General features: G+C 39.4%; 1 protein-coding gene across 1 annotated transcript in view; it reads left to right on the top strand.

The window, feature by feature from the left end:
• LOC126101049 (lebercilin) overlaps positions 1-21,545 on the top strand; it is a 179,358-nt gene that overhangs the window by 27,514 nt on the left and 130,299 nt on the right. Inside the window, exons 2-4 of the mRNA XM_049911712.1 lie at positions 11,074-11,172; positions 17,647-17,750; positions 17,909-18,084. Coding sequence (XP_049767669.1) covers positions 11,111-11,172; positions 17,647-17,750; positions 17,909-18,084 — 342 coding nt within the window. The 5' untranslated portion in view covers positions 11,074-11,110. The remainder of the gene's footprint in view (positions 1-11,073; positions 11,173-17,646; positions 17,751-17,908; positions 18,085-21,545) is intronic.

Genomic DNA, 21,545 nt, shown 5'->3' with positions numbered 1-21,545 from the left:
GTGGCAGTCAAGTTTATTCCATATCTTATGTATCAGCATCCTATCAGTGGCCATCACAGCAACATTGATACATTCCCTGAGCTCTTCATGACAGTGTGGGTAAGTAAACTTCAGTCCTCAGTGTACCCCCAAATGAAAACTCACAAGACATTAGTTCAGGTGACCTTGGGGACCGAGGGAACAGATCCGCATTATCTTCTGCTCCACACCCAATCCAGTAATGTGGAAGTTTATAATTTAGATAGCAATAAACATCGACGCCCCATTGAGGATATTCTTTTCTTGTTGGAAGATGAAATTCTCAGTTGTGGAAACAACCACAACTGCAAAAAATTAAGGTAAGAGGTACACATCACAGTCCTTCTCAGAGAAGAAAATTGGCCCAGAAAGCTTTGTCTGTGACAGTGCATGGAAAACTTTAGCCATTGGTAAATCTTGTTCATGCGCCACAATTTCATCAGAATTTTTGTTGCCCCAATCTCACACATTGTGCCAATTAACCTTTACCAATGCATGAAAGGTTACTTTGACACTGAACTTGGAGGTGAAATGTTTGTTCTCAAGTGCTTCCTGCATTGTGATGCAAAATCAAAAGCCCTGGCCATAATTTTCTGGTTTTAATTGGTATGTGAGCTGCAGACAGTATGGTTTGAAAAGTAACTGCCATCACAAAATTTCCCACAGACTTTGCTGCAGTTTTCCAAATTTGAGGTTTCTTTCTCTCACCCTCTCCGTTGTTGCATATGGCACACTTGGTCAACCGGTACTTTTTTATTTACAGGGGCAACCAGTGGTTGTAAATTGTGGATCCATTGCACAAAGCTCTGTTTACATAATGGTTCTTTTCCAAATTCCTTCTGAACGCACACTGCATTTGTGTAGCAGAGAAACATCTCTCATATTCCAATACACAAAAAGTCTTTTCTTGCTTTGCCACCATTTTGTCAAGGCACCACAGTCGTAATGCCAACTAGTGTGCACAGTGCAAACTTTGTGAGTTTACATTTCTGTTCATGCATTGGTCATATTTGTACATGTAATATTTTGGAAAATATAGAACTCCAAAAATGAATAAATAATTTATAGACGTATATGAAGTCTTCACGGGTTATCAGCCAAGTAGCATCATCATCTCGTAGCAATGTTTCGATGGAATGCGTCTCCATCATCTTCAGGTGAAGTGTTGGGATATCGTCGGTCACGGGCTTATATCTCTGCTGGACCACTCTCCGCTTCCCGCGGCCGGCCAATCACGCGCCCGCGGAATTGCCCGATGCGCCTAGATCAGCCAGTGGTGGGGGAGACGCGTGCGCGGGGTTCCGAGTCCCAGCGTTCGTCTCTGTCTGCTCCGTCCGCAGCCCTTGGTGTAACGGAACGTTCTCTGATTTTCCTGATTGCAGGCTCCCAGGCTGTGCTGAGATGGTAGCCACTGTCGCGGTTGATTAGGTTGTCGTGTAATCGTATTTCTATGGACTCTTTGATTACTGAGTCCCAAAATTCGTTTGCACTGCATATTTTCTTTGTGTCCTCGAAATCGAAGGTGTGCTTCTCGTCAATACTATGTCCCGCCACAGCAGATTTGTTGGTCTGGCCCAAGCGTACATGCCTAATGTGTTCTCTGCGGCGCTATGAGATGCAACGCTGCGTCTGTCCTATATATTGCTTCCCACATTCGCATCCGATCTTGTACACACCTGGTGCCGTCAGACTTAGTGGATTCTTGGTTGAACCGAGAAGGTCTTTGATTTTTCCTGCTGCGCAGAAAACGGTCTTCACTTTGTTTTTTGAGAATCTCGCAATCTTGGACGTCGGAGGACCCGCATATGGCAAGAACACACAGCCCATTGCTTCATCTTCATCCGATCTCTCTTCTCTCTTCTTGTGGTCGGTCTTCATAGCTCTCCTTATTTGTGTCTCACTGTATCCATTTTTCTTGAAGGTGTCCTTTAGGTGTTGCAATTTTCCTGGCAAACTTTCCTTATCGCAGATGGACTTGGCCCTGTGCACTAAGGTGTTGAGTACAGCATTGCGTTGCGCAGGGTGGTGGCAGTTATTGGTATTAAGATAGAGGTCCGTGTGTTTTTTCTTTCTATACACTACGTGTCCCAGCGTGCTGTCCATGTTGTTGTGATCATGATATCCAGAAAGGGTAAGCTTCTGTTCTCTTCTATCTCCATGGTAAATTTGATATTTCCATATGTGCTGGTGAGGTGTTGATGGAACTCTAGCAGTTTGTCCCTGCTATGTGGCCAAACTACAAAGGTATCGTCAACGTACCTGTAGAAGGCCTTTGGCTTGTGTTTAGCAGTGTCCAGTGCTAGCTTTTCGAAGTGCTCCATGTACAGGTCGGCTATGCCTGGTGCTTGGGGGGAGCGCATAGCTACACCATTTATCCGTTCATAGAACTTCCCACCTCACTTGAAATAGGTGGTGGTTAGAACATGGCAAAAGAGCTTGATGATATCCTCCTCAAAGTGTTCTTCGAGTAAAGCCAGGGAGTCATCTATTGGTACTTGGGTGAATAAGGATGTTACATCGAAGCTGACTAGTAGGTCTTCATTTTTTAGCTGCATACCCTATAGTACTTTCACAAACTCGGTCGAGTTTTTCACATGGTGTGCACCATAACCCACCAAGGGTTTTAGCATCTGTGATAAATGCTTAGCAATACCATATGTTGGCGAGTTAATAGTGTTTAAAATAGGTCATAATGGGACACCTTCTTTGTGCACCTTTGGGAGACCATAGAGACGTGGTGGTGCCGGTGCCCTCGGGTACAGCTTCCTGTTGATATCCTTCTCTAGTCCCGAGTTGTTGAGCATCTCAACGGTCTTGCAGTTCACTGTTGTGGTGGGGTCCTTCCTTAGTCTTTTATTGGCAGGATTTTGCAGAAGGGCGTTGATTTTCTGCCAATAGTCTTCTGATTTAAGCAGCACCGTGGCGTTGCCTTTGTCCGCTGCCAAGACCACTATGTCCTGGTCTTCCCTGAGTGCCTGTAGTGCCTTTCATTCTGCCGCCGATCCAGGCGCATCGGGCGATTCCGCGGGCGTGTAATTGGCCGGCCGCGGGAAGCAGAGAGCGGCCCAGCAGAGATATAAGCCCACGACCGACAATATCCCGACACTTCGCCTGAAGATGATTGAGACGCATTCCATTGAAATGTTGCTACGAGACGACGATGCTACTCGCCTGACAACCCGTGAAGTCTTCATATATGAAATTCACCGAGAAAGCCTGCACTCGCATATAATTTATAGAAGACTTGTATTTTATAATTACTGGAATGAATCTGTAGAGTAGTGGCTAACTCAAGTGTAGTTGTGGAAGCATATGAACCCTAATGCATAGTGAATGTACTTAAGACATAGTAGGGACATTTTCTGTAAACTTAATACGAACTGTTCCTGATTTCAAGAGACTTTTTATAAATTCAGTGTTTAATACAAACCGTTTCTGATTTCAAGAGATCTTTATCCTCTCTCTCTCTCTCTCTCTCTCTCTCTCTCTCTCTCTCTCTCTCTCTTACTTAGTTATTTAGTTATGTGGTGTAATGAGAGAAGGAGCTTGATGGAGCACTTGTCAACTAGGCACATTGTTAAGTACTTTGTTACAGTGTGTTAAAGTGAAACATGTACATTTGGAGCAAAGATATTTAGCAGTGCTGTTAAAAATCAAGTCTGATGCCAAAAAAAAAAAAAAAAAAAAAAAAAAAAATACAGTAGTCTAAAGAATTCACTATTCAAGAACTAATATTAATGTAAAATATAGGGGATCTTAACGTGTAAATCTACATACATACTGCGTAAACCATCATACGACGACGCATGGTGAAGGGTACCCCATACCATCGTTAGTCATTCCCTTTCCTGATCCACTTGCAAATGCTTCCATATGAGCCGTTATTTCTTTCATCTTGTCTTTGTGGTCCTTATGCACGATGTAGTCTGGTGGCAATAGGAAAGTTCTGCAGCCTGTTGCAAATGCGGCTTCTCCAAACTTTCTAGTTTAACTCCACTCTGTGTTCGTGTTCCCTAGTTTGGACTTGGGTGCATATGAGCCCAGCTGTTTATTACACCCTAAAGCAAAACCAAACAGACAAAACAAAACCCAGTGATTTGCCCCTGTGAATTGCTTCAATGTCTTCCTTAATTCTGACGTGGTAGGATTCACAGAACACTCGAGCAGAATTGATCATACAAGTTTTCTGTATACAATCTCCTTCATAGATAAACCACATTTCCCTAGATTTCTCCCAGTATACTGAAGCTGACCATTCACGTTCCATACAACTGACATTACATGCTTTTTGTGCCTAGGTATATAGTAGACATAACTGTGTTGAGCAGCACACCACTAACATTGTATTCAAACACTACAGGATTGTTTCTCCTACTCATCTCCATTAACTTACATTTTCCCACATTTAGAACAAAGTGCCATTTATCACAACAAATAGAAATTTCATCCAATTCATCTTGTATACTCTTTAAGTCACTGAAACACGACACTTTCCTGTACACTACAGCATCATCAACAGACAGTGTAGATTGCTGCTAACCCTGTCCATCAGATCGTTTATGCATGTGGAGAATAAGAGGGGTCCTGCTACACTCATGACAATAGCTTTACCTGTGATGAACACTCACCATCCAGGTCAACATACTGGTTTCTATTGCTTATAAAGTCTTCAAACCACTCATATCTGAGAATGTATTCTGTATCCTTAAACATTCATTAACAGGCTGTAGTGTGGCATCACGTCAGAAACTTTTTGGAAATGTAGGAATATGAAATCTGCTTGTTGCTTTTCATCCATGATTTGCAGGGTGTTATCTGAGGAAAGGGCAAGCTGAATTTTGCATTAGCGGTGCTTTCTAAATCTGTGTTGATTTAGCCTTTGCTTCCTTAAGGAAATTTGTGATATTTGAACTTATAATATGTTCAAGAATTCTGCAGCAAACCAGTGTTAAGGACATTGGTGCATAATTTTACAGGTCCATTCTTTTATTTTTTGTACACGCAGGCATCGCCTGTGCATTTTCTGTTCACTTGGAACTTTCCACTGCAAGAGATTTTCAATAAATGCAAGCTAAGTATGAGTTCAATGTCAAGGAGTACTCTCTGTAAAACCAAATTGAGATTTCATCTGAACATGGTGACTTTTTTGTTTAAACTTTCAACTGCTTTTCAACACCAGTAATGCCTATTTCTATGTTCTACATATGGGAGTTTGTACTGCGGTCAAACAGTGGTGTGTCTTTATGACTCTCCTGTGTGGATGATTCTTAAAACATGGTATTTAAAAGTTCAGCTCTCCTTGGACTGGGTTGTATTGCCACACCAGACTGGTATTGATTCATGTAGGGCCAGAATTTTCTAGAATTATCAGCAAAGTCTTATGCTAACATACGGCAGTGGATGCTTCATGCACTGATGTTTTTATAGGTGCATGAATTTGTATTAACTTTTCCCTGTTGATATTTTGGTATTCTTTTTTGAACTGAGAGTGCAATAATCCCTGTTTTCTCAGCATTTCCCAATTTTGTTATTAAACCATGATGGACCTTGTCTATTCTTAATCCACTTACTAGGCACATACTGCTCCAGAGCGTGATTTACAAACTTGGCCATAATTTCTCTATGACTAAATGACATTAACATTGATTTCCTGCAGAATCCGTGATCATACTCTGAGTACAAATATAATACATTTCCTTGAGAGGGAAAAGCGACTGTCCACAAATCAGCACTGTTGTAGAGAGAATCACACTTGTGAAAATCAGCTTGCCCTTTTTTCACATGAGAGCCGGCATACCATGAATACTGGCCAACAGGCAGATTCCATATTCGTAGATTTCCATAAAGCGTTTGACACAATGTCACACTGCCAACTATTAACGAAGGTATAAGCATGCACTATAGGTTCCCAGGTATGTGAGTTGCTCAAGTACTTCTTAAGTAAAAGAACCCAGTATTTTGTCCTTGACACTGAGTGTTTATCAGGGACAAGGATATCCAAAGGAGTGCCCCAGGGAAGTGTGATAGGGGTGCTGTTATTTTCTGTATATATAAATGGTCTGATGGACAGGGTAAGCAGCAGTCTGTGGTTGTTTGCTGATGATGCTGTGGTGTTTGGGAAGGTGTTGTCGTTAAGTGACTGTAGGTGGATACAAGATGACTTAAACAAAATTTCTAGTTGGTGTGATGAATGGCAGCTAGCTCTAATTGTAGAAAATTGTGAGTTAATGCAGATTAGGAAAAACAATCCCATAATATTCAAGTACAGCAGGTTAGTAGTGTGCGGCCGGAACTCTTGGTTCTGAGTATGATCTGGATGCCGCTGCTTTCCAAGAGGGCTGCAAATTCAGCGATTTTGTTATGCATGCTTTGGAAATTTACTTTTAAAATCTTGACATTGAAAGTGCATCTACCTTGTATATTATTAGATTTTGCTCTCATCATACTGACTGATGAGCTTTCATCAAAGAACTTCAGACTTTTGCCTGACCTTAAAAAAAAAAAAAAAAAAAAAAAAAAAATCTATGTACTTACATTCCACAAGTATTCCATTACAGAAGTTACTGATTTCTCTGTGCAATCCACCCATGACCTGTGTAGAATGCTCCAAATCTCCACCACATTACAAAGGTCCAGAAATCTGCTGCTAAATTGACGGAGTTTCTGGTTGAGTCTGTTGTGTTTGTCGAAGACTCTTCCAATACTTGAGATTGTATTGCCAAAGTATGACATGAAATGACTGATAGTGGTTGTCCCTTTTTCTTCATTTTGTTCCCTTGGCTGGAGTCGTTTTAACTGGAATGTGTGATGAATTTTTTCTCCCCCAATAGCCATTCTCTTGGAAAAATGCTCTAAGGGGGTGTCCCTTACATGGCAGGCTATCAGAATTAAACATCACGTCTGCTCTGTGAATCAGAGTACTTAACATACCATCACATTGTGCATGGTAGTGATAATTTGTAGCCTACATATAAGTCATTTTGAGTAGATTATAAGCCAGTGTGAGTAGATGTAAAGTACATGCTATGCCCCAGCATTCCCTCAACTTTCCTTCGTATTAAAATGTCCAGGAAGGGCAATGTACTGTCTTTCTCTACCTGCAGTATAAACTGAGTATTCAGATGGTGCAATTTTAGATTCCTGTGGGACCAAACTAGTCCCTAGGCTTACACACTACTTAATCTAAGGACAACACACACGCCCATGCCGGAGGGAGGACTTGAACTTCCGACAGGGGGAGCTGCATAAACTGTGACAAGGCACCTCAGACTGCGTGGCTACCCTGCGTGGTGCAACTTGAGATGTCAAAGAATTGGAGATATGGGTAATGTCTGGTTCCATGATGCCATCCCCATAAGTGTATCATCCATGTATCGCCAGGATTTTAAAGCAGCTGACTGTAGTGCTTCTTCCATAAAATAATTGGCTACCACAGAGAGACTTCCAACTAGTTGTTCAAAGTACAGTAGAAACCCACTAATCTGGTACCTTATGGGTTCTAATGGTGCTGGATACCGAAAATGACAGATTAACCAACTGTCGTCTAGAACTAGCAGTGTACAGTGTGTAAGACACAAGGTAAACAATGTGTGATTGGTGTTCGATTGTTTATCATACTTTCTCTGCTTAATTCCCTTGAAATAAGATGTAACTTTTTTTTTAGTGCAGGTTTTTTTTTCCAGGAGTCATTATATATAGCACACAAATTGAAAAGTTGTGCAGTGTTGGAAGACTTGCTACATTCGCTAAATCTTATAAATGTACCAATAGCAGCAGCTGCTTCATTACAGGTAGGTAGAGGTGATGAGTTTTTTCTGCATCAGTGTGTATCCCATCCAAATCTTCATTTTGAGACAAATTTCTCATTTCATTTTGAGCAATATCCAACAGTTTAACAACAGCATCATTTACGATTGGAATAGTGGAGTCTGTTTCATCTTTTTAGGCTTTTGGCCCAAATTTTTGTCAAGATTTCCAAAGAGTAGTAGTCTTATCTTTATTCTATGCCAAAGTGGTTCCTAAAATAGCATCTTTAATGCTAATTTTTTCTGAAAATCCATTGCTGAACAGTCTGAATTGCTGAGCTCTTGGAAAGAAAAGGAGCTCTATAAAAACATCTGAAATTTTGAATTACTACCTGATCTATTGGTTGGATCAGAAAAGTAATATTTGCTGGAAGATAAGTGGTAAATGTATTCCATGAGATCAGTTCAGATGCCGGAAGGTGAGCTGTACAGTTACATAAGAACAGTACAACTCAGCTTCGTTCAGGCAAATCCAGTTTTTCTTGAAACTGACTCTTATATGAAATTATGGAAAAAAACAGTTCTTAAACAATTCTGAAGTCATAGATGCATTGGAATGAGTTTTACAAATTACAGGAATATTTAAAATGCCTTTTAAAGCTCTTGGCTTTTTGTACTTGCTAATAACATAAGGTGTCAACATGTGGTCACCTGAAGCATTTGAACACAATAAAACAGTCAGTTTATCCTTGGGTGGTGTTTTTATTGATTTTTGAATCTTTGGCACACTTTTCATCTCTATACCTGCCAAAAGTTGAAATGGCAAACAGCACCAAAGTAGGCCTGTTTCATTGGCATTGTAGATTTGACTAGTAGCTAAGTTATGATGTTAAACCAAATTGCAAGAAGTTTCTTTTTAGTCTTCAGCTGCATTTTTATCTGCCAATTACAACTGTCCGCTTACATCAAGTTTCAAATTATGTGACTAGTTTTGTAACCAACCGTAAGAAAATACACATTTAGTTTTTGATAACCCCAAATCATTATGGAACTGTTTACCTTTTTCCATATTCATATATCCAGTTACATGTTTTTCTATGGACCTTTTGGTACAGAAACACTTTTACAAAATTTCATTCAGCTGATCTAGTGTGGGCTTTTTCAATGTTTTTCATGAGTTGTGTTTTATTGCAACTGTTTGTCAGGCAATTTTTTTTAATTAATATATTAGATTGTTGAAGAACCAACATTATATTCTTCCATAATCTAACTTTTATTCTAACCATTCTCCATCCGCTTAATGATGTCAAGCTTTTGTTGTATTGTAAGTGTAACATATTTATGTTTCAGTTCCATTTTGTTTCAAGACTTGCTTGGTTGAGAAAACATGCCCACAGCAACACACAGCACTACTGTAATTGTGATATAGAACAGCACTAATTGTGATTACACTTTAAAGAACCACTTTTTAATCTCTGTAGATAATTGGTTCATAACGAAGCTGTCGGATTAGCAACTGGAACAATTGTTGCCACTTCACAACTTGTAATTGTTGGCCACTGCCGAGCCCGGTCGAAATTTGTTGTACACATCTGAAATATTCAATATGTTAGAAGTGATGCTGGATTATTGAACATGCTGGACTGTTGGATGCCAGATTAACATACCTTTACAGTCTTCATTATTGAATAAAAAGCTTGTGGAAGTTGGTACATGTCTAAAGAGCATCACAATATCCTCCTCATACTTGCTGCTTATTAGTTTCAAAGAATCCTGTGAAGAAATTTTTGTAAATACACATTGTCAAAACAAACTAAGAGATCCATTGGTTGTAGGCTAAGTGTTTTCAGGTGCCTTATGAAGTCCTTTGAGTTCCAGATGGTGGTCGCATTTAAGATGTTTAGCTTCAGAATAAGTGGATGCTCCAATGTAACTTAACAGCAGGTCAAAGGGAGACCCAATCCTTGTAGGGTTTTGTTAGCCATAGAGTCTTGGAGGAAGAGCAGTCTGTTAGTGGCACCCTGAATTACTTTGGCTGCAATTGAACTCCTTTTGGCTTCTCAAAAAAGAGTTCTGTGTTTCCCTCTGAATCTTGCTAATCAGAATATTATTTAATCAGCAGTGTGCAGGATCACTGAGCAATTTCAATGACTTGTCATTATGTGCGATTTGTGAGAAAATTATATCCTGATCAACAGGTGAGAAAAGACAATATTGTTGTTATCTCTCAAGTCTCGGGACACTGTCCTTTGTTGAGGTGGTGTTGATCTTCGTGGATGGAGACTGTCTGAATGCAACTGGTGGTCCACCTAACTTTCTTGGCAAAATTGCTGTGGAGCTTTGATATTGCCTTTCTATTCAAGAACTTTGTGAATGGAGACTTTTGAAATACAACTGGTGTTGCCTCTAATTTGGTTTGCAAAATCACTGTGGAGTGGGTGATATTGCCTTTCCTATTCCAATGGTAACATTTTGGATGATGACTTAGTGTAGGTTCAAATTTTAGCCCTTTCTCTAACTCCAAAATCCATTGTTTCACCCATTTGGCCAGTGCCCAAGTAGCACTACCTACCCAGTTCCAGGATAATGCTGAAAGATTCATCAGCATTGTCAGATATAATTATGGTACTCTCCTTAACACCAAGTCCAGTTTCTGTCAAGTAGAGTGTATCCTCTCACTCCCAAGGGCTGCACTTGCCTGACACTTAATTCTAGTAGCTGCTGGAGAAACTGTGTGATAGTTAGATATTCAAAAGATGTGATCATGGCAGATTTGAGGAATCATTACCTAAAATACTGACAGTCTGTGAAATGAGACAGCTTTCAGAATTTAGAAGTGGACAATGAAAAATAATTGTTTCTGTTTTGTTCATGAGTAAAGTCATTGTTGAGGGACATTATTTCACTTGGAAATATAGGCAGTACTTATATGTAAGATTAAACAAATTATAATGATGGATATCGCATTTTATACATTTAAATTATTTTCTAACATTTTTTTTCGATGGAGTCAAACGTATGCTTTTTAGTGGATGATGTGTAGATTGTTAGGACACACAGTGCAAAGTCATTAATATGTAATGTAAGGTCAGTTGCATGTGCAATCAAAACTGTGATTGAATTGTGTGATTTTATTGCTGTACTTGATATAAGAATAAGATAATATTGCTATCTACATGTCCCTTTCAATTAATTTTGTAGTAAACCTACATCAAAACGTTTACCTGTTTTATCATAACCTAAGTAAAAATATTAAAATGAAGAAAACTAATGTTTTGATCCTTAACAAAAATATGTTTTACTTTCACAGAGGTACCATAAATGAAAGGAATTGCATTGATAAAAATATGGAAGGCGAAGTTTCTGTCGATCATGTTCCTTCAGAAAAGGACAAACTTTCTCCAGTAAGGTAAGGAATACGTGCAAATTAAAGAAGAGAAATTGTTTAGAGGTGTAAAATTGAAGTTTATTGTTTAATGAAGTGGGTTAAGAATGAATACTTTATGTTTGTACCACATTAAGTCCAGCAGAACCCTATTAAAGGTTAAATTGTGTTATGGGGGTATAAAAGGGTGGCAAGGTGGGGTTGGAGGTTAGAAACATGAGGGAAGGTTGGTTGCTGGATTGTTGTCATGCACTTCCGTCCTTCATAGGTCTGCAAAATGAATTCCTCATTCTCTCTACCACCTATTTGCAAAAAGCAGCTACAGGGTACTTCACAAAGTTATATCGACCCTTCTCAGCTTGCCTTGTGAATCACCGGTGACACAATTTGCAGATATGCCAGGAAGTGTTTGTTTTCCATAAAGTATGTTAACAGTACAAGGAACACAGGTATTAATTACTGATACTATCCCTAGAAATGCATGTGGATGCAATGTGTGTAATTCTCTACACACTAATCTACAAAGCTCTAGGGATATTGATTTTTAGTCATCCTCTATGACAGCTGTAGTGTTCCTCCAGGAAAAGCAACTTTTCCCATCAAGATTGCTAGTCATATTTCAGTGTACAGATATACTACCTCCTTAGTGTTTCCTAACCAGTTCTCTCGTGAGTAGACAAATAATGTTACTGAGCTCGTTTTTATACAGTGGAGTTATCTTCAGTTTATTAACTGAGCACTTATTTGTAGTTCTTAAATAAGCTATTCTGTCAAAGGGTGCTACAGCTGGAGCTCTCAACTGTGTACCACACAATGTATTGAGTGAGTTCTTGTTTGCAGTTGTTCAATGAGCTACTCTGTGAAAAAGCTCAACAGCTGGAGCTGTGAACTGTGTACCATGCTTAAGACCCTGCCCCAAGTGTAACATGCTGTCAATATGTATTCAACAATGTCAGTTTAATTGTCTCCACTATCAGTGGGTGGAGTACTTTTCACAGTTTGAGGGTGTCAAGTGCATCACCTCAGACCTCCCAGCATCTGAAGAGGCTGAGAGGCTTCAGTTGGCCCCCTTTGTAACAGAAGTAGGTCACTTAGGTGTTATGGAACTTCTGATATTTCAGCACGCCAGGCAATGTGTTCACTATTCTGGGTTTAAACGCGATCAGTTCTATTCCATCAGATACATTGACACCCTCTTTGCAAGCTGCTGGTGTGTGGTAAGTGATTCCACTCAGCGCAGCCCACTCAACAAGTCCCAGCAAATCCTGGATGGAAGAGATTTGCACAGTTTACTAGTAACACAATTAATGATGAGAGAAGTGCAGTATCTTTCTGATCATTCATTTATTCATCACCGAGTGACTACAACTTGGTTGCATGGCTTTACAAGTTATTGTCAATGACAGACAGCAGCAAGATTCCACATTTACCGATCCAATCCTTTTCCCACCAACACTATGTAGGCCCATGACAGCGTCTCACTACAAATTAAGCACTTCTCACCCATTGCTTATAGGAACGTATTTTACATAAAAGCTCACTTAACAGCTGTAGATCAGCAGCCTTCGTGGTAGAGGAAGTAGCGCTTCCTGCGAGTGTCTGCGCGCAGCGTCACCAGTGATTCATAAGATGAGCCGCAATGTAACTTTGTGAAATGCCCCGTGGTTGCATTTTGTGATGTAATATGGCAGAGAACTATCTGGCGCTCTTCTTTTTGCAGACTTGTGTGGTAGAGAAGTGCATGGTCACGATCCATTAACCTACCTTCCTTCTCATGCTATTTATGTCCACCTTGCCTTTCTACTCTGTTACATCCTCGGAGCACAGTTTATCCTTTAACAAGGATCTACTGCACTTAGATTTTGAACAAACATTAAATAATTGTTCCTAACCCACTTCATTTAACTATAAACATTACTTTTATACTATTATACCACCATTTTTAATAATAACATTTTTCCATCCCCTGCAGTGCGAAAACTATTAGGTCCCCAGCGGTGGGATTGACTTTTTGCTACCAGCTATTTAGTGGTGTAGGTGAGGATCCCAGGTATCACTTGTTTGTGGGTAAATGCCCGGGGGGGATATTAGCTGCTCTAGAGCATTATAATTAACACTATTTGTCAAAAATCCATTGTAGTGTAATGAATAGCATGTTAGACTGGTAAACTGAAGATGGTGGGTTCAAATTCTGTCAGATTCCTTTAATGTGTGGTGTTTTTAATTTTTATCGAAATTACGTCCTTGATTATTTTCTTATCCTTTCCCGTGATGTTTCAAGCATCATATTAACTTTTTTATTTGTTCTTATATTGCTTTCCTGTCATTCTTTTTTCATTTAGAATCTTGCCCATCTGGTTGTAATTATTTTTTATTAGTGTATTTGCAATATTTAATCATTTAAAAATATCAAGCAACTTTATAAAATAGTTATCAGAATTCCTATTGTTTGTTCAGCAGTCACAAAAATTTATTTTTCGTTGTGATATGTACAATTTGTGGACAGTAATTGCCATATAAACATTTAAAACACAACTTGTTCTCACACAGTGGACAAAATGTTAAAGATACCTTTCTACATTCACATTGCTTCTTCATCAGATTCAACGGGAAGCACACTTTATTGACATTACAAAATACTGTCTTTTCATTACTTAAGTTTGATCTATACCAGGCAAATCATGTTTCGAAAAGCTGGTGCTCATAGAATCCAGTGAACAATTGCATGTATTTTGATTACGTCTTCACATTTAGCAATTTCACATTTATCTTGAAGTAATTCAGGTGCACCCTGAAGTTTTTTTTATAGTGTTTTTCATCATATGATAAAAAAGTATGTCACATGGCTGACACAGGGGAGTACACTGTGGAGGAATAATTTTCACAGTGCATATAGTTTTTCCAGCACTGTTCAGAAATATTTCATTGTATAATGTGTTGTTCATCCAAGCATTCCACGACTCAACAAGTAACAAAAAATCATTTTCTTTGACATATAGTTTCATTACAGATTGCAAATATTGTCTGTACAGTTCTTTTGATTTTCCTGATTGTGAGCAGGTGACAATCACATTTTCGTGTTCTAGCTCAAAACGTTCAATTTCTTTAGCACCCCTAGGTTTAATTTATTTCCAATTTTGTGCATATATAGGGACACGTATGGTAGCAGTTCACTGGTGAATGTCAAAGCATATTGCGTTGTATACAAATGTGTAGCTTTTGTTAAATTTCTCTTTCCCACCAAAATTGTTTTTGATCCTTGAAGCACCAATGATTGATGATACGTTGATTCATAATTGCAACCCATTTGATCAGTATTGTTTTGTAGAATTGGATTGTAATCACCCATTATCAGCACTACTATTTTTCTAAATTGTTCTGTGATGTTTCTACAGCTTCTTCAAGTGTTGCAACATCATTTGCGCTAACAAATTTAGTCACTTTTCTATTATATATTCTGTGTTTTATTTTGAAATTCTTTGGCCACTTCCCATTTGCAAATAATGAAAAGTGTTCTGACAAATAGGGAACGGCAATATCCATTACCCATTGTTGCAGTTGTTTGTGCTACATCCAAGCATCCTTAAATTTTTCAAATATTCATTATAATTAGACACAGCACATCTTATCGAATTCACTTTCTCCTTGTTTGACACCTTGTTTCCATTTCCTCAAGTATTCTCTTCTGCATAAATGAGAAAACCCACTTTGTTGGATACGTTTCATTGAGTAATTGAGATGGGCTTCAGCAAATGCAACTGTTTTTACTTTCTATTTTAATTGAATATATGTGTGCTTGTAGATTGGATAGGTTAAAACATTCATCCATGTCTTCATCGTTGAGGGTACACTGCAAAGAACAAATTTTTCATGTTAATGGTGGACAAGAAAATCCGAAAATTAAAGATAGTAATATGGGAGGCTTACTTCATCATATAAATCCTCTTCATCAGTCTCACTGTTTAAAATGAGATCCTCATCCTGAACAATAAGACTCTCCATCATGAGACAAATCGTTTCCTCTGCAATTTGTTTGCCTATCATTATTGTGTTTGCATTTATAAAATCAGCAGACTTTTCAGAAAGGAGAGATCTCTCCTCGTAAGTAGACAGTACATAGCTTAAGATATTTGTTAAAGTTCTCCTCTCTTCTTCATCAAATTTCTCCATTCTTTCGTTGTGACATTTGTTGGTTGATGAATTTGCATTGTTGTACATTTCAAATGCCGCACACACATAGAACATATGCAAGAGGAAACCAGTAACTGATTTGTGATGGGTAACAGCAAATGCACCAGCGATTTTGAGCCCAGTGGAGAAATGAGAACAAATAAGAAAGTGGTGCGTCAAAGGATTAGAAATTTTAAAAACATCACATTTGAACCAAATAATTGAAGAAAACTAATGGTGGAAACGATTGTGACAGGGATTTGAACCCTCCATCTTTGCCTTACCAGTCTAGTATGCTATCCATTAGTGCTTTGACAGCAGTTAGAGGAATGGTGTTATTTATAGTGTCTTAGAGTAGCAGGCTAATTTTTCTTAGCTTAATTTCGTACTGGGGGACATTTTCGGTTGATGCTGCGGTTTGCGAGATATTCAAGAAAAACCTAAAAAAGTGACCTTAACAGTCCCCCGCCCCCCTCCACTCCCACACTCACACCCCATCAGCAAATATATTTTTCCCCCAGTTGAAATTTTTTGGTCTCTATCGACAGCTGTGGGATAAGGCACTTCATACTAATGTGAATGTCTATATATAATCTCTACAGGTTCAATCCCACGTCTGGCCATCCTGATTCAGGTTTTCCGTGATTTCCCTAAATCGCTCCGGGCAAATGCTGGGATGGTTCCTTTCAAAGGGCACGGACGACTTCCTTCCCCATCCTTCCCTAATCCGACGAGACTGATGACCTCGCTGTTTGGTCTCTTCCCCCAAAACAACCCAACCCAAATCCCTACAGGTACTATTTCTCTTGTTCTTGATTTTATTTGTACAGAAGGTAGACTCTGCTAATGAACATGATGATGCGGGTTGTTGTATTGTATGGAGTGGGTATTGGCAATTGTTTACGTGATGATTTCTGCTATTTATCTTTAGAAACCTAACATCTTGATGAAAAAGAAAAATGTCTCGCATATTGAAGTTGATCAGTATTTGAACAGAAGTGTCTTTGAGGCAGTGCGCCAAAAGTAAAGAAAGTGCTTATTCAGCAAAAACAGGTAGTAAGAGCATCATCTGAAGTAGATAACTGCAAATCATAGAGAGATTTCTTGAAAATTTACAGAATTATTACATTAATTTCTTAGTAGTTTTACTCCCTAATTGTTTTTGTCACTAATTAAAAAAGTGAGTTCCAGGTGATTTAAAGTACCACAATGTCTGTTGCAAAAATAATTCCTATGCAGACTACGTCTTCTTTTCTACAGCATAGAATAGGATTCTGTATTGTGATGAAAAAGTCTTAATGAGCTCTCTTCAGACACAAAGAAAGGTAATAGGATTCTGAAAAACTAAACAAAAATTGAAAATCTTCTTAATTATCCATTCCTGAAATGTATCTGATAATACAAATTTGGCAAAAAAAAAATGATTTGTATTAGCTGAAGAACAAACAGCAATGTCCATGTAGGACTTTATGATTATATCATGTAGATAGCTGTTATTGTTCAATAAATATCAGTGTGGCTATTATAATAATGAGCTATTAGTCATTCACAGTATTATTACACCTGGGAGCAATGGCACTTCAGTCAGATTATCACACCGAGCGAGGTGGCGCAGTGGTTAGCACACTGGACTCGCATTCGGGAGGACGACGGTTCAATCCCGTCTCCGGCCATCCTGATTTAGGTTTTCCATGATTTCCCTAAATCGCTTCAGGCAAATGCCGGGATGGTTCCTTTGAAAGGGCACGGCCGATTTCCTTCCCCATCCTTCCCTCACCCGAGCTTGCGCTCTGTCTCTAATGACCTCGTTGTCGATGGGACGTTAAACACTAATTTCCTCCTCCTCCTCAGATTATCACAAGTTTTTATCATGGTATTTTATGAGAACACGCTGAAGCACTTGATGGTATACGCACAGCTGTCTGGAAATCATTCACAGTGCCATGCATTCATCACTGTACTTGTTTACTGTAAAGTCATCGCTTGTTTCAGATAACAGCTGCAGGACTGAAAGTACTGAAGGTAGGGAAAACAACAGATCTTTTTAAATAGCAGCTTTCCCACTGAAATCGATTCGTAAGTAGGAAAATCGTAATCGTACCCTCTGCCCAAGCAGTCGTGTGTAGGAAGGACATACTGATGACTGAAGACCCCATGTTCGTTGTCAGTTATAATCTTCTACAGTTATCTATTAATTTGGTGAATATGAATAATGCCATGCCCTGCTGCTTGTGTGGTTCTTGGGACACGTAAATGTGGTGAAAGTCATGCATGTGATTTTTGTGCTATAATTTTATGTGCCATGTTGTATTTTTCATTTTTGTACAGGAATTACAGTGATGAAACATTCTGTTCAGAATCTAGTGATGGCAATCAGTCAAATAGAAGTAAAAATAATGTCTTGCTGGAGAAGAGAAGGAAAACTTGCACAGGTATGCTACAGGGATAGAGAAAGGAGTTAATTTTGTGTACCCTTTGAGTGTGTAACTATAATTGGTATATATTTTATTGTTAATGATCAGCTAAGTATAAACTTTATTTGTAATAATAAACTTTCTGACACTCAGAGATACATAATTCTTATGTTCAGCAGCACCAGGAAATCCATATCGTGCATCAGCTTCTAACTTGGGAGCACGATATGTTTTGCTCAATGCTAATTCCAAAGGCAACATGAATAGCATTGCTCAGAAGGTCCTTTCTGCAAGAATGTTACGTTTAAAACAGCTTCAAAATGAACTGAATGATGCACATTTCCAAATTAATGTAAGTATTTACCACACACTGTTTTTGCTTTTTCCCTTTTTGGATGACTTGAAGCTTCATGATACAATCAATAAATGCAGAATGCTTACAACCGTAGATTCAGAGCAGCAGTAAGTCAGTATGTACAAAAACCAGGTTTATTGCCATTTACAACCTAAGGTTTCTTAATTTGTTACCCTACTTTTGAACCGTGTCTCTCATGAGTATGGATGCTGCTGTAACTACCAAATTTGTGTGTGCTCCACTTCGTAGTTTGCATGTGAATTTTGTGCTTGATTAAGCCACTTGAGTCCACCCAGTGTGCTAGTACGACAGCAGTTGGATGTGGAGCCTGCTAGCTGCATTCTCTGTCAGAATTAATGACTACATAGACTGGAGTGCAAGGCTCCGTAGGCTACTTTTGTGTCGCCTGTTGCATGTACTTTGTCTCGCATGTGTTTATGCTGTTTCATGTAATAAAGTTACAGTGTTCGGGGGTTCTCCCACTGCAGCTCCACTATCATGGAGGCTGGTGAGTTATAACGAACAACAGATTCCCATTCTTGAACAATTTTCTGCATCTGTAACTTAAAACACTGTGGTTCATTCATTAATATTCCTAGTTGTGGAAAATGCTTACAATGAAAATCTGTTTGATGCAGGTTCTTTTAAACCTTTTCGATTATTCATCGATGAGAAAGTGCATTTGGTTTCTGATCAAGTTCAATATTGACAGTTACATGCTGTCTGTGCTGAATTTTTCTCTTTATTTTCTCCAGAATTGTGTTAAGCAACAGAATTTTAGGCTCATTTAAAGATGAAGCAGTCTGCCTGTCCTCATCTTTTTCGGGCTTGCCCAGTACTGATAACTTTATGGGATCAAGTAAAAGTAGAATTAGATCGTCTTCAATCCCTTGACATTATTCGACCTACCATATTTACTCGAATCTAAGCCGCACTCGAATCTAAGCCGCACCTGAAAAATAAGACTTGAAATCAAGGGAAAAAAAATTTCCCGAATCTAAGCCACACCTGAAATTTGAGACTCGAAATTCAAGGGGAGAGAAAAATTTTAGGCCGCACCTCCAAATCGAAACAAAGTTGGTCCATTGTAATATGAGGCACAATTTAGGTTGAATGAATGACGATACAGCTACAGTAGTTTGGTTCGAGTCATAACCTTAGCAGTTAAGCTATACCAGGTAGCCATTGCTATGCGTCAGGCGCTCCGTCCGGATTTATACGGGTACCCTTCCTTTTTCACGTGCTTCGTCTGGTTTGAATTGATTGCTTATTTTTCTTTGATCTGATAAGTGCCGTTCTCTTTGTTATAGATGTTTACGTCACTCTAAGCTGAAAATCCATTATTGGACTGTGTCATGCATTGTTTGTCACATTTTGATAATGAGTGTTTACGACCTGTTGCCGCTCGCGGCATGTCTTGCTTTTGTGCGCGCTACCGCCGCTTCCAATTAAAAAGAGAGAGAGAGAGAGAGAGAGAGAGAGAGAGAGAGAGAGGAATCGTCTCATTAGCGAAACAATGACAAGAGACTGTTATTTGTTATTACTTACACTGCTGCTTTCTTTGATAATAATCAACAGGAACCAAATAATAGACTGCGTGTGATAGAAGATGTGAAGGAGAGCTTAGCGAAACTTTTTCTTCGTTTGAAAATCTTTGCAGACGCCTCTTTAGTACATTACATTCTGCACAGAAATTAGAGTCATCTTAGATTTAAAAATCTAGTCAGTTGTCGTGCTTCATATCTGACTGTATCACTATTCAGCATAAGAATAATACGAATATAAACATGGCATGATATGTATATTCTTGCGCGTTTCCTGTTGTCTCACTCTAGTTTCGTAGTTAATTAGGCAGACAGGATTTAAATGAGATAGCAGCAAACACGAAAGAATACGTGGCAAAATGTTTATATTCGTATTATTCTGGTGGTGAAGAGAATACTGCATGTGATTCACAATTCATAAAAGTTCGTATTAGCAACCATCTCTTGTCACAAGTAGGAAAAAATTCCAAACGTAGAGTTGGCCATATTGACAAACATCCCAAACACTCTTGCCAGTCAGATTTTCGTAGTACATTGAAAGGCTGCTACATTCGAAGATGAATAATTCCACCTTAATTTATTTACTGACGCAGAGGTTTTGGCGCCAGTATTTATCTTTGTGCCTGCAAAGCGTGCCTCTGTAGCGCTACATATATTCGACGGCAGAAGTTAATTGTGGCGGCACCTATCAACATTTTACAGAACTTCCGGTTACTTTGCACTCGATTCTAAGCCGCAGGCGGTTTTTTTGGATTACAAAAACCGGAAAAAAAGTGCGGCTTAGATTCGAGTAAATACGGTATTTCTTCCAGTGAATGATCAACACCAATGGTGACAGGAAAAAAAGACCTACAGGTAAATTACACCTCTATGGTGATTTTATAAAAAATCAATTAATGCACAGCCAATCATTGATACCTATTGTTTACCACCCCCTGCTGAGCTGTTGACAGAATTACTGGGTGGGGGGGGGGGGGGAGGGGGGGTGTACAGCTGTCACTAGATGAGGAATCTTAATGTGTTCTAGTTATCAATGCACCTTTTGGGCTTCATCAACAACAGTGTTTGCCTTTGGGTATTGCAAGCACTCCAGCTTTTTTCAACACTTTTTAAAGCATCTTATTTCGTCAGTTCCGGGATGCATCCATCATCTATTTAGATGACATAATAGTGTCTGGTGCCTCTGCGGCAAACATTTACCGAATGTTCATGCTGCATGAGGAGGTAGAATGACTAGTACGAACATTTAAGAAGCAGATGAAAAAATACATTCTGGATGTGTCACTGGAAGTGGCTCTTTACCAGTTCCTCAGTTCTTAATGGTTTACTCCTGCTGGAGATAAAGAGTCTGGCAGAGTTACTGCACAGCCATCAGCCCCAGACTCTGCAATATCTGCAGCAGCTGACACCAGGTCATGTGCTAACACTGGTGCCACAATGCTTCCAGCTATATGGGCTTGTGGTTTTGTTCACCAACCACAATGTGTGCCGGCAGTCATAGAGAGTCACTGTGGTGAAGCCTCTGCGTCATATACACCGTTGAGGGGGAGGGAGTTGTGGCACTTCGAGTAACTGTGATCTCACATGGGTGGCTGCGCACTGGGAGCAGCCCCGCCAATCTTGCATCCTGTCTCTGCCTGGCCAACTCCTACACAGTGGCCAGTGCCCTTGCCTTCCCTGTCATGGCTGCAGATGCTTTCACAGCTGTCTCCTGTGCTGTGGGTGCCCCCTTTAGCTGTTGGGGGCCAAGAATGGACCTCTGCTCCCATGCCGACACATCTGCCACGGCTGCCTCCATCTCAGCCAGTGCCACCTCTTCTGCTGCCTTTTCCACAGCCTCCTTCACTGGACATCGAAAATGGAAGCTGTGCCAGCATCACCTGTCCTACCATATGATCTTCATAGAGGGGCAGG

This window comes from Schistocerca cancellata, chromosome 9 (assembly GCF_023864275.1).
Source record: "Schistocerca cancellata isolate TAMUIC-IGC-003103 chromosome 9, iqSchCanc2.1, whole genome shotgun sequence".
Classification (NCBI taxonomy): Eukaryota; Metazoa; Arthropoda; class Insecta; order Orthoptera; family Acrididae; genus Schistocerca; species Schistocerca cancellata.
Note: the sequence above shows the minus strand (reverse complement) of the source record. Positions and strands in the feature narration are given on the sequence as shown.